Here is a 17,211-nt window from a genome sequence, read left to right as displayed (position 1 = left end):
TTTTATTTTTTCGGGAGTCAATTTATACAAGACGTGAAAAGACTTTTTCTTCTAAAAGTCCGCAATAGATTAGAGTTTCTTTGATCATGTATTTATGTTAAAGAGTTTTAAATATGATGTTTTATAAATGGGGTCATATGTACTTTGATATTATTTTATTAATAATATCTATTTTGGAAAGCAAAAAGTTTATAATGGTTTTAGGCTTGTTCCGGGTTTCAGAGCTATCATCTGCAAAAATTCAAGAGATTGGAAGCATTATCAATATATCAATCTCAAATTCATTAGCCCCTGAGAAAGGTTTTGTTCAACTACGAATAAAAGAGGATATCACAGTTACAACCTCTAATGTGGTACTTAAGAAAGGCCAAGAAATTAGGCCTATTCAAATTATAGAAAAGAAACATCATGATGTCTTAAACGAGCAAGAGGTTCTACAGTCTCAACTTGAACCTCAATGCTCGGGGGGCACCATCTATGTGAGGAAAATAAAATTCCATGGTCTAAAGAGTTACATCTCCAAAGGACAACATGTCCAAAACCAAAAGAAAGAATGTGTGAAAGTCACTCATCAAATTCCTGAAACAAAACAAGTTTGGATACCCAAAACCATTTTAAATTTATTGTTTACAAATGAGTGTGCTTTTACGACAAATGATAAGAATATTGTAAAGGTTAAATGTCAATATTTCAACAAATGTTTCACGGTTTCTTGTCAAAAGAAGAGAAAAGAGCATGTAAGACTTCATGCAAAACCTCTTTCAAAATTATCTCATGGCGAGAAGGTGAAAGAAGTTCATCACAAGTAGTTGCCTTTAAGGCTCACTAGGACTCGAAAGAGGAGACTCCTAAGGCATAAAGCTGCCGAAAAAAAGAACAAATGCTAAAACCTCTAAATGTCCAAAAACCAAAAACTCATGAAGAAACTTCTTTGGCTAAGGTTCTCAATCCACATGAGTAAAATTATATAAATGGACAAAATTGAAAAGAAATTATGCGTTTCATGACAAATTGAATAAATTTGAAAAACTTTCATGAAATTTTTGGTTATTTGGCCTTATTTTTATATATTATTGTTTCTTTTATTTGTTATTTTTTTGTGTTTTTTTACTTTTACTTTATATGTTTCAAGTGTTTTATTTTGTTTTTTTTTTCATTACGAAAGAAAAGAGTGAAACAAAATGGAAATCCATAACTCCATTAAGAAAGTTTTATCTCAGGAAGCTAGAAGCTAATGAATGTGGACATATGTGATCATAATCACATTTACTAGATTGTGTACGTAAAACATGCTACATGCAACATGAAAACAATTTGTTATAAAGGGAGAAGTTACAAGACATGGGCAAAAATACTAAAAAGGAACTTCTAGAAATTCTGCAACATTGCGGAAGAATTTGAAGAAGTTTTACCGCACCCATTGATCAGTACAAATAGAAGATCATTTCCTAATTGAAAAGCCAGATCAAACATTCAAAAAACACGCCCAAAGGCAAAAATACACTTTAACACTTGCTATTTTTTTTTTATTTTTCAGTTTTTTACAGTTGAATTCAAGTTTTAGCATAATTTTCGTTCTAGCAAATTTTTGGAGTACTTGTTATAAGGTTAACCAAGCCCTAATTGCTTTGTTACGAAGTTAAGTTTACGCAAATTTGAAATATGTTTTCTGGCACGCCTGTAGTTAAACACACATTACCACAATTTCTTGCTAAAATATGAAAAACACTCAACAAGTATATAAATAAGTTATTTGTTTTATTAAAAAAATAAAACAATACATTAGGTACAAACTGACGATCGGGTGAATAAGGCTGGTGCAACAGCTAACGTGTCACGTCAGGTTGACTGACGCAGGCAGACGCCAACGCGCGGGTGAGCAAAGTTGGTGCACCAGCTAACGGACGCAGACGTCAGCATATAGCATGGTGAAGAACTGTTTTCAAAGATTTTTTTTCCAAAAAGTACCGCATTGATATATAGATGTTATTTAAGGAGAAATTTTTATGTAGACTCGGTTTATCACGTCATCGTAGACTAACCTATCACATTATGACACGTCATTAAAATAATGACAATCTTGTAAATTCGTTCTTTACTTATTTACAACTTTGAATAGTAATATTATAAAATTGCCATCATTTTAATGACGTGTCATAATGTGATAGATTTAGTCTACGGATGACGTGATAGACCGAGTCTACCTAAAAAATTTTCGCTATTTAAGATATTTTTATTACTTTCTCTCTTTTACTTCTATAAATGTAGCCTAAATTCCTCTTAAGGAATTGATTGCCATATGACATCAACTTGACAGTAACATTTTATGGAGACTTTTAGCCTTAATTTAATTCTAGGCCAAGGTTTTTCACATCTAATTTTAAAGATTTTAATTGGATGTTTAAATTTTAGTTTCATAAATATAAATATTATAATTTATGTTTAAAAGTTATTAAAATTTTATATGAGATGCAATTTCAAATATTAAATATGGTCTGGTCGGAGGTAAGTACATTAAAAACATTTTTTTTTGAAAAATAATAGTATAATTTTTTTTAGTTTATTTTTAGGAAGATTTATTCTCTATTTTTTTATCCTACTTTCCAGAAAATTATAAGAATCCAACTTCTTTTAAACTAGAAAAATAACATCTCTAAAAATATTCAAAACATTAAAAAAAAAATTCCAAAAATGCACAAGGTTTTTGACATCATTTAGAAAAAAAATCATTAGCATTTAAATTCTTTTACTCAACACTTCAAAATTCTTAATTTATCTGTTTAATATTAAAATATATTTTATAGGTAAAAATAAAAATATAGAAATTCTTATTTTATCTATTCTGCTCAAGGCGTAGGGGCAATGTATTTTATAAGATATTATATATGTATTTACGGTGTGTCCAAATAAAAGCATAAAAAATAAATTTTAGAGTTGAATATAATATCAATTCAAATTTTTAAATGTTGCATTTAATAATACATTCGATAATTTGAACTACTGAAAGTTTTTAATGTTTTTCATTAAATATATTTAATAATGCAATTTTTTAATTGTTAAAACATGTATAATTAAAATATTAACTAATAATTATAATAGTTTGTGTATCAATTAAAATAAGAATTATTTTCAAAATATTTTATTTTCAAACAAATTCACAACGAATTTGTTCATCTTTTCATAATTTTTAACTCTATACTAATAAAAAACATATTTATAAAAATACAAACTATATAGAAGACTTATCTCATTTTAGGTTAAAATTTTACATAACCACACTTTGTCTTCTCTCTCTCTTTCTCTCTTCTTCTCTCCTTATTTGCCGTTTGATTTTCCGGTTATCTCTTCTGGTTGCTTTTTCGTTTGTTTCTTCCCTCCGTCTACTTCTGATGAGTTTCTCGTCTCTCCCGGTCGCTTTTCTGTTCGGCTCTTCCATTCGCACTATGGATTTCTCGACATCGTTTTTAGATTTTTTTATAATTTTTTAAGTTTTTTTATGATAATTTAAATATTTTGTAAATAAATTATTGTAGATCTATTTTTTTTGTTTATAAAATTGTTCGATTATTCATATCATTTTTTTTTACTTTTCTCTTATTCATAGATTTGTTTATTTACTTTAATGCTACTGATTTTGTAAAAAAACGAATTGATTTATGGTGTTTTTGTAGTGTTTTTATAATGTACTTACGTTATGATGTATATATAGTATATTTCTGGTGTTTTTCAATATATCTATATTTTTATGGTGTATTTCTGCCTTTTTCTAGTATATCTATAGTGTTTTTGCAGTGCTTTATGGTGTATTTTATAGTATACACCATAAAAACACTATAAAAATACTATAAATACACTATAAAAACACCATAATTACACTAAAAAAACAGAATAGATACACTATAATGCACCATAGTTACACTAAAAAAATATAAAAAAAATCAATAAAAAGAATAAATAATTAAAAAATAAAAAAAATTATTTGTGAAATTAAATGGTATTTTTCATAAAAAAATTAGAAAAGTAAAAAAAAAAAAAAAAAATAGTAAATAGTGTATGGTAGAAATTTCACTATATCTAGTCAATACAATTAATATTAATACAAAATATAAAGGTCAAAACTGTCACGATCCAAAATCGAGGGCAGCGACCGGCGCTAGGAAATGAGAGTGGTGGCTCCTAAACCCGTAGCAAGCCTAAAATCACTATAAATTTTTCGCAAAAAACAATCATACAAAGACCTTACAAAGAGATGCATTTATATAAACATACATTTATATACACTAGTAAAATATTACAACTTGCTCGAGTCTATCGCCGTACCTTGTACGTACTAACCCGACATATACTACTAGTGTCAAAGTTACTTCACGAGCATCTACCTTCGTGGAACAAAATACAATAATCGTAGTCAAACAAAACGTATATTTAATGACAGCAACTATAAACAACATAAAAACATATTGCTGTGCTAAGCCACGACACTAGTTAGACGTTATACTACTGCAACAACTACGGAAGTCAAGACTGTACATAGCCAAATGGACTTCTGATCAAAGACGGACTTCTAGCCAAATTCAGAATCTAGGTACCTGAAAAACACACTATTAGGGAGTCAGCTATTAAACTGAGTGAGTTATACTTTATCTAACTGTAATACCCCGTAATTTTAAGTGATTAGAATATGCCACGAGGTCAAATTGAAGTAATCAAAATATTAAAAATAATATTTTGAGGTTTCGAATATTAAGAAAAATATTCGAAAAGACGAAGTTTAATATTCAAAGGATAATAGTAAGATTTGACTATTTAAGGTTATTAAATTAAATCACGAAAAGTGATTTGATAAATTCGGAATATGTAAATTAAATTTAAATGTAAATTTAATTTATACGTATCCGTAAAAGAGTATCGTAGTAATATGAGTTTAAATTTAAATTGAGAATTTAAATTTTAATAAAGGATATTAACGGGATTAATATAGTAGAGAATACGACTGGGCGTCGTAGATAAAAAAATATTGATAATAAATATATCAATATACCACTCTAATTGGAGAGTTTATTATTTCGGATAAAACCCCGAAATTAAAATGTCGAAACTCGGAAAGCTCGACGAGTTATGGACGAATATAAATTAAGATATATATATATATATATATATATATATATATATATATATATATATATATTAAATGAAAAAAAAAAAGATGAGGCGGTGATGAGGTGGAGGGAAAGAAATGAAAAATGTTCATTTTGATCCCTAAATTTTTACTTCAATTAGTTTTTAGTTATTAAAGAATTAAGTATTATTCGTTAGTCCAAATTAAAATAAAATAATTTATAAGTCCCGAGCGAATAATTTTGGTGTTAATATTCGTAAAATAATTTACGAAGCTACCGTCAAATTTTTATGCAATTTGGACATATTAATTTTAATTAAACGGGACTGACGACTAATTAAAATCAGAGTTAAAGTGCGTGATTGAAGTAGTACCAAATGGTACTTTAGCCATATAATTTCCCTATAAATAGAGTGAGGGGGGGGGGGGGGGACCCCAAAGTCACCTCTGTTTCTTAAATGGAGGTGCTTGCTAGCTTAGGAATAGCAAGCAGAGGCGAGGTGCGACGGTTCCGCCGCGGCGCGATCCATTTCGCGATTCCGACTCCGTTTCTTCGACGATTACTCAATTAATCGAGGTATTAATTTCGTATACGTAGTTTATTTTGATATATAATTATTATATATTCGATATTAAATGGTAAACGTATTGAATCGGTCGTGTGCGTATCGATTCAACGTTTTAATTATAGAATTGGATGTTTTGGACTGTGTTTAAGTGTTAGGGGCGAGAAAAGCGAGTTAGCATGTCGGAATACAGCCGGGGATCGTCCCGGACGTGCAGCTAGGATGCTGCACGAACGGGCAGCGAGATACACGAACGTGTATGTTGCCGCACGAACGTGCAAGCAAGATACACGAACGTGTATCTTGCAGGCTGCACGAACGTGAAGCTTATCGCTGCACGAACGTGCAGTGCTTCCGATCTGAAACAGTAGGACTTCTTCGGGGGTTCACACACGCGACACTGAAACTCAAATTCAGACAGTTTCAAGTCGTGAAATCAATTGTAATTCGATTGAAGTTTAGAATGTGAACTAAAAAGTTTAAAAGGTTTAAAAGAACCTAGACGTTTGAGAATAGTTGGTTTATTAAAACAATATGATGTTTTAATAAAGCCATACATTAATCAAGTGGTTAATGTTAAATGACTATAAGTCCATACCAAGAGTGGTATTATATATTGAACGAGAAGTTCAATATTGAGATTAGTTTATAAGCGTTGTTTATAGAATCGTCTATAAACATTAATTTATTGAGTCTATCGTTTATACGAAAGGATTAGAGTTAGAAATTCAATGTCTAATATTATTTTGACATTTGAATTTTAATTAGATCCGACGAGTAGTCGATCTAGCGAGTCAAACACCAACGTGTTTGACTGGCAAGCTTGCTTGGAGCTTACATTTTTGAAAATGGGGACGACATTACTGTGAGTTTTACTTTGTGGTTTTTACTTTTGAATATTTATATTTAAACTGTTTTAAATAACAAATCGCACTAGTATAACTTAACCATGAAAGATCCATTGGAACAAGCTTCCTATTGGTTGTCAATAGAACTGTGTGATCACCAGTAGTGTTTCTCGATACGAGCCTGTGTCTGACATAAAGGTCAGTTAATGTCATTGGGCGTTGGAAGTGCTAGCGACCCTGACTTAACAGTCTGAGACGGCAGTAACGGTTACGGTCACAGGCAGTACTGTGATGGTAGTTTCGCGGTTACGGTCCAGACACCCGGCTTAGACGGCGGTGATTCAGTTCACGGTCTAAGGCCTATATTGTGTAGGTTGAGACCCATACAATAGTCTGTCTTGTAGGGTGTCATCTGGATCGACTAATTGGTAATATTTTACATATACAAATGTTTATGTATTTGCGATTTGAATATTCAATTGTAAAATTGTAGACTCTCTCAGAAATATTTATATTTCTGACCCTCCCCAATGTTTACCTTTCAGGTAATCAAGTATGAGGTCTGACTTCCACAATAATTCTGGAAGTCAATGTCAGCCATACCTCTAGAGCTGCAAGTAGTTGGGTACGGGAAGTCTGTCTTTCTGTTTACAGTAGTTCAAACTATTTTGATAAACTCTTATTGAACTACTGTATATAATATATGTTTGAAAAGCTGTGTGTGTTCTAAAATGCTATGACCAGTTGTTTGAGAGATACACTGGTTTTATGTCATTAGCATTTTAGAATTGTATTGGAAACAGAGCAGGTGCGTCAACTGAGATTGATGTTTGCGCGCTAGTTTCTTTAAATACAATCAAGGTCTTAATACCCGGTTTTCAGAAATGTGTTTACGTTAAACGAGAGAAAGGTTTTAATGATATTTTCTGAAAACAGATCATATGTGATATATGATCTTTAATTGCGATCGCGTTTTTAATAAAGGTGTTAAAGTGTTTCCGCAACGAGGTTGCAAACCTTTTTATTTTTTTAAAACGCGAAAAATTTATAAAGGTTTTTAGGCTTGCTACGGGTTTCGGAGCAACCACTCTCATTCCCTAGCGCCGGTCGCGACCCTCGGATTTGGGTCGTGACACTAACATATTATCAAAATAGGTATCACATTCTAAAAATATTTTTAAAATATTTATACAATCACATTTTTTAAACAATTCCAATATATACAATCACAGGAATTGCAAACAATTCATTTAAGATAAATATTTGATCCGATCGAAACCTTAATCTTAAACTCCTAACCTTTCCTATTTGTATTGTGTTCGTATCAAATCATCTCTATCCAAGTGGAGGTACGGTCCCGAGATAGTTCGACCGAGTTAACCGCTATCACGTGGCATAGTCCCGAGATAGCTCAACCGAGTTAACTCATGCCACTATTTAATCCCAAGTTGTGGGTCCTGAGATAGTTCAACCGAGTTAGCCCATTAGATTCGGGTCCCGAGATAGTTCGACCGAGTTAACCTCGTATCTGCCAAACATAATCCTCCTTCCATTTCATAATCACAAACATGATCAACTTTTAATGAGCTCATATCAAACGATTATATGTACGAATATCTAGATTCTTATAAACACCGGTGATCACACGGCCAATTGATGCCCAATAGGTAGCTCGTTTCTTCGGATCATATACAAATTACACATTTGCAAATACTCGACCAGTCATGAGCAAAATAATATAATCCAAAAATCAAACAAGTCAATTCAATACAACTTAGTCCAATAAACCAACAATTCAATCATATAAACAACCAATCCAATATAATATAATTCAATCCCACAAAATCAAACAATTCAGTACAATCAAACGCAAACAATTCAAATATAACTCAACCTAAATGATTTATGCGATGCATTTAATAATAAAATGTATATATAAAATATTTTTTAGTACCATAATAAAATTGAGTAAAATATATTCACTACTTGCTATCCATAATCTTCGATAATAGCTAAGTGATGTCATGTTCTTTAAGTTCTGGGTTCCATTGGTTTCGCCTAGTCAAGTCTACACAAATTCGATAATAGCTCGAATTAATAACAATCTAATTATAATAAATAATCCAAAATTAGGTTTCTAACCAACTTCGGCTATCGAAACCGTTTACTTAAAACAGTCCGACCCCTAAACAAAATTGACATCCTTAAAGTTCAGGATGTCGCCTACAACTTTCGTTTATGTCTCGAACTGAGATCGGCACCTGAAGGTGTCAAAATTTGGCCCTGAAGTTAATAACTTAGGGTTGTCCTAAATTTCAGATCTGTTACGCGCGATATAATGTTCTGATTTATTTGAGCCATTTAGAGGCCGAACTAGTAAAACCTTATACTTTGACATTTATAGAAAACATCCTTAAGTTTATGTATCAATAAACAGAACTTAATTTGGACTTATACATCTCGAGATATTTCCCTCGCAATATTGCTGGTTTGCAAGACAGCTTTTTGCAAAACGTTAACGATATTATTTACGTTCTAAACTTAAAATGATAACTCCGTAACTCATTTTCTTCGCATTTTAGACCTCAACCCTTAAACATTCATGTACCATTATTTTCATTTGATAAAACTTAACCCAATCGATCAATTTCAAACTTATTATACGTTACGGTCAATTTCTAGCTCCGTAGCTCGACGTTTAACGTAAAATTAATCGTGTTCAAGCTTCGGGGAAGGGTGAACTCAACCCCCCCAACCTCCGCTGCCTCCCCTGTTCTAGTACGGGGAAGATCAGCCATGGCCGGATACCTTATCAAAGTTCCATTTCAAAATTTCATTCATGATTCATCATTAATCAACACAATTCTATAATCCAATTTCATCAATTAATAAACATCATGAACCTCAATCAATTATCAAACCCTAAAACAATTCCTCATTCAATAACACATACACATAATCACAACTCTCATCTCATCATCAATTAATCATTAATTCAGCCTATAAACAACTAATAGGCCCTAAACACTATATTAACCGTTAGAATCATCATCACCATCTAAACACAAAATCCCGAAAGAACATGCTGAAACCCTAATTAGAGACGAGCTTCTTACCTTTATTGTCTTAGCTTGATTGAAATATGACCTCATTCTCGTTCCATGGCTGTAAAAATCGCCTTAATCGGAACTAAAACGAGTGAGATATGATAATTTGAAATTTTGGCATATGTTCTTTCTTTCTAAGAAAGAAGATGACCCTTTTATCTCCCCTCTTATTTTGTTGCGTGAAATAATATATGGGCTGAGGTAATATCACATTTTAAGTGATAAATATGTGTTGGAAAATGTCCTATTTGGTACTTAAGTTTGCCACGTCTTCACGCTTGGATTCTTAAGTTTTTTTTCCGTTCAATTTAGTCTGTCGATCATTTAATCATTCGGACTTAACGAATTCTATATTATTTATTTTCAAATAAATAATTTTACTCATACCTTATAACTCCATTCTCTGTCAATTTATTTTGGCAATTTTAGCCAAAAACGCTAAATTTCCAATTTTGAGTTAAAGTGCGTTTTTTCTCACTTTTTTGTCTAACTTTCACTTTAATAATTATCGATAACTATCTTATCGATATTTTCTTTATAAATATTAATTCCCGTTAATGATCTATTTATTTTTTATTTTCTGAGAATTAAAAGCTTACTTTCCAATTTTGGACTAAAGTGTACTTTTAGCCACTTTCACTTGTTTATCTTTCTAACCCAATTCCATTTCTCTTATGAAATATTATTATTGAAATTTCAATGTCAACCTACTCGGGGTCTCCTTTACTTATTTATTCCGCTTTTTCTTTGTTTTCTCATTTTAAATTATTAAAATGAGACACGTCACTTATCTATACTATATCTGATAACAAGATGAATGGACCGACGACAGCAAAGGCCAATCCACAGAGAAAGTCAAGCAACAACAAACAAAGCACGCCCGGAGCAAGTCACAGCACATCTCGGACTCACCGAGATACATCAAACATAACAAGCAAAACACGCCCGGAGCAAGTCACAGCACATTTCGGACTCACCGAAATACATCAAACATAACAAACAAGGGCATCCCGAAACAAGCCAACATCACATACCGATCAAAGAGAAGGCCTAAATCAGACTCACCAAAGTAGGCATATCTCAGATTCACCGAGCGCAACCACTCTGAACACCCTGAGCAAATCTGTCAGAACGTACCCTGACATTCCAGACAAACTTCTGCACAGACAAAGAGAATGAGGTCAGACCTGTCGGCCCAGACAAAGAGAAACAAAAACATAGTATAAAAGGCAAAAGGAAAGTAGGTGAAAAAGGTTAATTCTCTTTTTCTCTCAACTCTTAACCCCCTTTCACTTCTTATTCTTTCTCTCACTAAACATCTACTGATTAGCCCGTCGGAGTGGTTTGCCGGAATCCCCTTCTGGCATCCTTCTCACGGTTGTGTTGTGCCTTATAGGTACAATCTTGAAGCTTCCACCGGATTGGAGCGTCGCCGCCGATTCATCAGTTATCAATATTTAAAAGCACGGATGGGGGGGAGATAGGCACTTTTACGTTATTGTCTTTGTCGCTTATAAAATTTAATTATTAATTAAAAACTATTAAAATAATCATTAAAATTAGAATACTACTTAAATTAAGCTACTATGTTAAGATAAGTTAGAGTACTAACTAAAATAAACTACTATGTTGAAATAATTGTCTAAAGTACTAACTAAAATATGAACAAAGGATCAATTCACCCCCTCAACTTGGCACGAAATATCAAATGAGTCATTTTGGACGAAACCGGATCAAACAGATCCGCAACTTGGCAAAACCGGATCACACAGACCCGCAACTTACCAAACTGAATCAAACTCACCCTTCTGACACAAAAAAGGAGAGTGGATGACCTAATTAAAAAAATTAATCTTAATTAGTTTTAATTTAATACTGATTGAACCTAATTTAATACTAATTAAACCTAATTAAATCTAATTAATTATCTAAAACTAATCAACTGTGCCACTACCGGAGACCCTTTGCCACTGCCGGAAATAGTCGCCGACCACCGGACTGAGAACGGTGTCAGTCCGTTCTCAGCGACTGAGAACTGATCGTTCTCAGTCGTTGAGAACAGATCTCTCAGCGACTGAGAACGATCTGTTATCAGTCGCTGAGAACAGATCGGTTCTCAGCTGTGCTCAGTGACTGAGAACAAACTGAGAACGGTCCGTTCTCAGTCGCTGAGACGATGAAAGGATGCCGGCGGGAAGGAATCAGTAGAAGGGAAGGGAAAAAAAGGAAAAAGAAGAAGATGTGAGAAAATGGAAATGGTGGAAGGGAAGTGGAAGTGGGGAAGAAGAAGAGAGAAAAGAAAAGTTTGGTCCCTAAATTTTAATTAAAAGGTAAATTGATTTCTGAAGTTTTGAAATATAAAGGATAAAATTGAAATTTAAAAATCATTAAGTATTAAATGAGAAAGTAAAAGAAATTTTATGTATTATTTTGATTTTTTTACCAGTCAAAACCGGAGAGTGTGTTTCACTCTCTGGGGGAGGTGCGATGTGATCTTTTTTGCCAAGTTCGGGAATTCGTTTGTCCAAAAACGCTCCAAAATGACTTATTTGATATTTCGTGCCAAGTTGAGGGGTGAATTGGTCCTTTGTTCATTAAAATATACTACTTTGACTATTTAATGATTACTATTTTAATTATTTTTTAATTGTATAGAATTCTAAATATGGTAAATTATTTCAATGAACTACTATTTTAATTTTTACTTTATATTTTCTATTAAAATTTTTCTATAATTATAAAATTTGAATACCAATTAAATATTTTTAAACAATTAAAACAGTCATTTAAAGTATTTAATAAGATAAACTATTCCAAATTAACTATTATTTTAAATTTTATTTGCTAACTTGACGAGTTACACTACTAGCCACGTGTGAAACACGTAAAGCGACACTAGTTTCTAAAATACCCAAATTCCGGGGCATTACAATAACAAGTTAATAATAATTATTGATACTTTATTATTAGATTAAAATTATATAGTTGTTTTAATAATAAAATTAGTAGTTTAGTATTTTAAGTTAATATTTTTGGGTTTTTGATATTTGGGTGCCTCATAGGCACCCAAATTTCCATTGTTGTGCCTCTTTTAGAATTAATTCCAAAAGAGTGTCTGGACCCACATGTTCCGCATTCTAGAAATGCGGAACATGTGGGGTTCCGCATTCCTAGAATGCGGAACACCACTAATTTTGACCCAAATTAGTGGTGTTCCGCATTCTAGGAATGCGGAACCCCACATGTTCCGCATTTCTAGAATGCGGAACATGTGGGTCCAGGCACTCTTTCGGAATTATTTCCGAAAGAGGCACTGATCCGGAAATTTGGGTGCCTCCCAATATTTTTAATATACTATTTTAAATAATTTTCAACTCAATTGATTAATGTAAATTGAACTTAAGAAGTGCCACGAAAGACAACTTAATGAAACGAATGCTGAAAATTTTAATCTAAAAGATAAATTGAATTATCAAAGAAATACGACTTAATTAAATAAAATGCTGAAAATTTAGAAATTGAATTACCATAAGGTCCCAATACCGCCTAAACTAGTTGTAATTACGGTTTAATCCAAAAAATCTACTATTATATATAGAATCTATATCATTTGGTGAATCTACCATCCTGTAGTTACAACACAAGTCGAGAACAAAAACGAAGAGATTCAATGGCGTCCCCACTAAAAGACCTGAGCTTGAGAAGCCATAAATTACTAAAAAAATCAGCAGTTCTGTATCACTATCCATGCCCCGACGGTGCATTCGCCGCTCTGGCCGCTCATATGTACTTCTCAGCAACTTCTCAGCCCGTTCTTTTCTTTCCGAACACCGTCTACAAACCAATCAAACCAGACCAACTCCCTCTCCATGAAATCGCCACTCTTTATCTTCTCGATTTTGTCGGACCATCTGCAGAGTTCATACACTCCATCTCCTCCAACGTTGATCGGTAAGCAGGGGCGGACCTAAAATAGAGCGCATGGCGGATAGTCCATCTTATAATTTTAATTTTTTTTAATATTAATAAAAATTCAAATTATATAGTTTTACCAACTTAAATTTACAAATTTATAATATGTCCGTCTTAAAATTATATTTTATCAATTTTGCATATTTTATAAAAAATTATGTGTCCGCCACTTTTGTTCATAATAATTTGTTAGTGCTAGTTTTATGACGTTTAAATTGTTGGTTTTGCAGTGTGATTATACTGGATCATCACAAAACGGCAATGGAGATGCTGGGCGGTGACGAGGTGATTGGGTGTGGTAATGTGAGCAAAGTGATTGATATGGAAAGAAGTGGAGCTACCATAGCTTTTGATTATTTTAAGCAAAAGATTGCTGGGTTGGAGGGTGAGAATCCTAATAAAGATGTGTGTATCAGTGAGTTTAACCGAGTTCGGCCGCTTTTCGACTATATAGAAGATGCAGATCTTTGGAGATGGAAATTAAGGAACAGTAAAGCTTTTAGTAGTGGATTGAAAGATTTCAACTTGGAATTTAGTTTCCTCCTTAATCCATCCTTGTTTAAACAGGTACTTCTAATTCTTTTTAATGTTTTCTTGCGTAAAATTCACTAATTATTGTGCAATTTTGTTTAACTGTTTGCACTTAAATATCAATTTGATTTGTAAGTTCACAAAGCGAATTGATATTTGAGTCATTTTGTTAGTGATCATAGTTGCTGATAACTGTAGTATGCTTATGTTTAGAGATAACATGCCATTATCTTTATGGATGGTTCTTGAAATGTTAATAAGTCTTATGTAATTTGCTTCTTCAGTTACTTTCTTTGGATCTTGAATCCATCATTAGTCGAGGGATAGTGAGTTTATCGATCAAGCAAAAGTTGATTTCCGACACCCTGGATCAATCATATGAAATTGCCCTTGGTGGTGGAGCTTTTGGACACTGCCTGGTATGTTTCTCATGCACTTTATTTTTGTCCTGTATTTGTTTTCCACCTGAATGTCATTTCTAATAATCAATTCCGTAAAATGGAAAGATAGAATATCTCGGTGTAAACATAACATCTTGTTTCAAAACGTAACGGTGTCTTGAATTTATATCTGCATTTATCATTTCAATAACACGACATCATACTTTAGTTTCATGGATTTTCAAAATTATGTAGCACACTTTCGGATTTGTTCTATTTTGAGCTTTCCATATTGTACCCAACCTTGTCAGGTGGTTCTTGATTTTCTCAAGCCAGTAATTACTTTATTTTTCAAAGGATTCTATTGCGAAGTAAATATCATGCCACAAACTAACCCGTTTCCTTCTTTTTAAAAGCAAATCACACCATTTTCTACTTGTTTCTTTTTTCCATTTCCTCTAACCTGTTGTATGTTCATGATCACTCTTTCTGAATGCAGCTTTCAATTCAGCAGTTCATAAAAGTTAGAATGAAAAAAATGGAAACCTTGTCTAACTTATTGCTCATATGTTTCAGGCTGTTAATGCAGATTCAGTGTCAGAATTGAGGAGTGAATTAGGACACCAGTTGGCTACCAAAAGCCATGATCTAAAGCTGAGGTAATCTATTTTTACAGCTAGAATTTTTCCGTCAACTATTTTCTCTTTATGAATTCTCTTTTCATGTGCTCTTTCTTTCTATTTTCAGTTTGTTAGGACTCGATAAATACTCCATGATATGCATAAATTGTTTCTTAAACATGCCTCAACGTTCAAGTGGAATATATTTTTTGTTTGACAATATTTGAAGAGTCATGGTGTAGGGCGGTGGTGTTTGAGGGTCTCTTTAGATATTACTATTCTCCAAGAGTTGACATTATAAGAAATGCACTTCTTAAGCCCTCTATAATTCCTAAAGAGACGATATCTTTTTTTTATTATTGAGGCTTTATAGTTAATTTTTCATGTTCGCGGTTTTGGCTAAAAAAAATTCCAAAGAAGCTCGGGCCAATTTGATGGTTGAATTGACACAATAGTTTGATGAAATGGTGGTTGTAGCAGTTAGTGTATATTTGTTTTCCCTCTATATTAGAGGATGTCATTTGTTGAACTTCAATGTTACTTAGTCATTGTCAGAAGTGATTAGAGAGAGAAGAGTTGGTGAGAGAGATGAAAATATTAGCTAGAATGTCCAGGTATACAATGATGTATAAAGCCCTTAATGAGTGTAGTGGTATCTACTAAATAGATGTTGAATCGCTGAAACTGAAAATATCAAAACGGAGTCAAAAAAATGATATCTTTCATAAGAATAAGTTATAAATATAAAGTTTCGGAGTTTTAAAAACGATTCCAGAAACAAAAACACTGAAATATAGGATCTGAGAAGTTTTCGTGCAATATAGTTGAGATATCAAATGTCGAAGTGTTTTAGGAAACAACAACGAATAGGATTCAAAAAGTTTGTGTGTAACCTAGTTGAGATGTCGTTTTCAATATTCTCCTATGAAATGCGAAGTGTTTCAGGAAACAAAAACGAAACTTTTTAGTGCAACATAGTTGAGATGTTGTTTTCCATTGTGTCGTATGAAATAACATTTGGTGTTTGTGACGGTGACAGGGCTATCGGAGCTGTTGTATATAGAGTTGAACAACTTGCAAATGAGCAGGTGTTCAAAATAAGCTTAAGGAGTTTGCCGAATGAAGACACAACACGCATTTCACAGGTAAGTCATGCTCTTCCCTCTATATCTCAGCTTATACCTTCACCTGTTATTAATGACAATTTCTGTGACATTCTTGCAGAAATTCGGTGGCGGTGGTCATCGAAATGCCAGTTCTTTTATGATGAATGTTTCAGAATTTGAGAAATGGAAAGTTGGCCAGAAAGCTTGATACTCTGCAATTTTCTACTACAAACTGCTTCTTGTTTAACTAACTTCTAGCTTTTGGTTAGTTCTCACTGAAGTTATATAGATTTACTACACTTACTACACTAGAGAAATGTCCCTTTGCCAGTAGCTTAATCATTATCACCTTCATCAAGTAAGAGACAGAAGCAATTTTAAATATTTATTTGTTTTCTGAACTTGGACGCTACTGATAAGTTAATATTAAAGTTAATCTTTTTATTGATTAATCTCATTGTTAATTTTTATTAAGTAAATAAATAGAAAATTACAATTATTTTACTTTCTATTGTATCATTGGATAAAAGTGACTATATTAGATGAATATAATCATAATGCATCCAACAGTAATAAATAATTTTTATTTTATTTTATAAAATGTAAAATAGTCATAAAAGACAACAAATTGAATATAAATTTTAAAAAACAACTGTAGAGATTTATCGATTAAAAGTAATAATTGAATTTTTTTTTAAATTTACATTCTCTATATTTTTAGGCTTAATCGAGTCAAAAATTCAAATCTTTGCGTGTTTTTATAATGTAAACAAATTTTTGCAACTTTGTAATTCTATCATAATTTTATTTTTTCGCCGCAATTCTATTTAATTCCAAAATTGATTTATTTTTGCCCACATGGTAATGCCGCACTGGAATTTGAAAAGGTTTACCTATACTTTTAACGTCTGAAATGAACAGTCATGCCCAATAGTTTAACACTATCTCATTAAATTCTCAGA

At 32.4% G+C, this 17,211-nt stretch overlaps 1 protein-coding gene across 1 annotated transcript; it reads left to right on the top strand.

The window, feature by feature from the left end:
• The first annotated feature begins 13,280 nt into the window (after window positions 1–13,280).
• On the top strand, window positions 13,281–16,701 carry LOC126669393 (uncharacterized). Its single transcript, XM_050362851.2, has 6 exons — window positions 13,281–13,591; window positions 13,843–14,179; window positions 14,428–14,562; window positions 15,100–15,182; window positions 16,183–16,288; window positions 16,368–16,701. The coding sequence occupies exons 1-6, from the start codon at window positions 13,311–13,313 to the stop codon at window positions 16,455–16,457; spliced, it is 1,032 nt and encodes a 343-aa protein (XP_050218808.1). The 5' UTR covers window positions 13,281–13,310; the 3' UTR covers window positions 16,458–16,701.
• Window positions 16,702–17,211: the final 510 nt, after the last annotated feature.

This window comes from Mercurialis annua, linkage group LG2 (assembly GCF_937616625.2).
Source record: "Mercurialis annua linkage group LG2, ddMerAnnu1.2, whole genome shotgun sequence".
Taxonomy (NCBI): Eukaryota; Viridiplantae; Streptophyta; class Magnoliopsida; order Malpighiales; family Euphorbiaceae; genus Mercurialis; species Mercurialis annua.
This window is presented reverse-complemented; position numbering and strand designations above follow the sequence as displayed.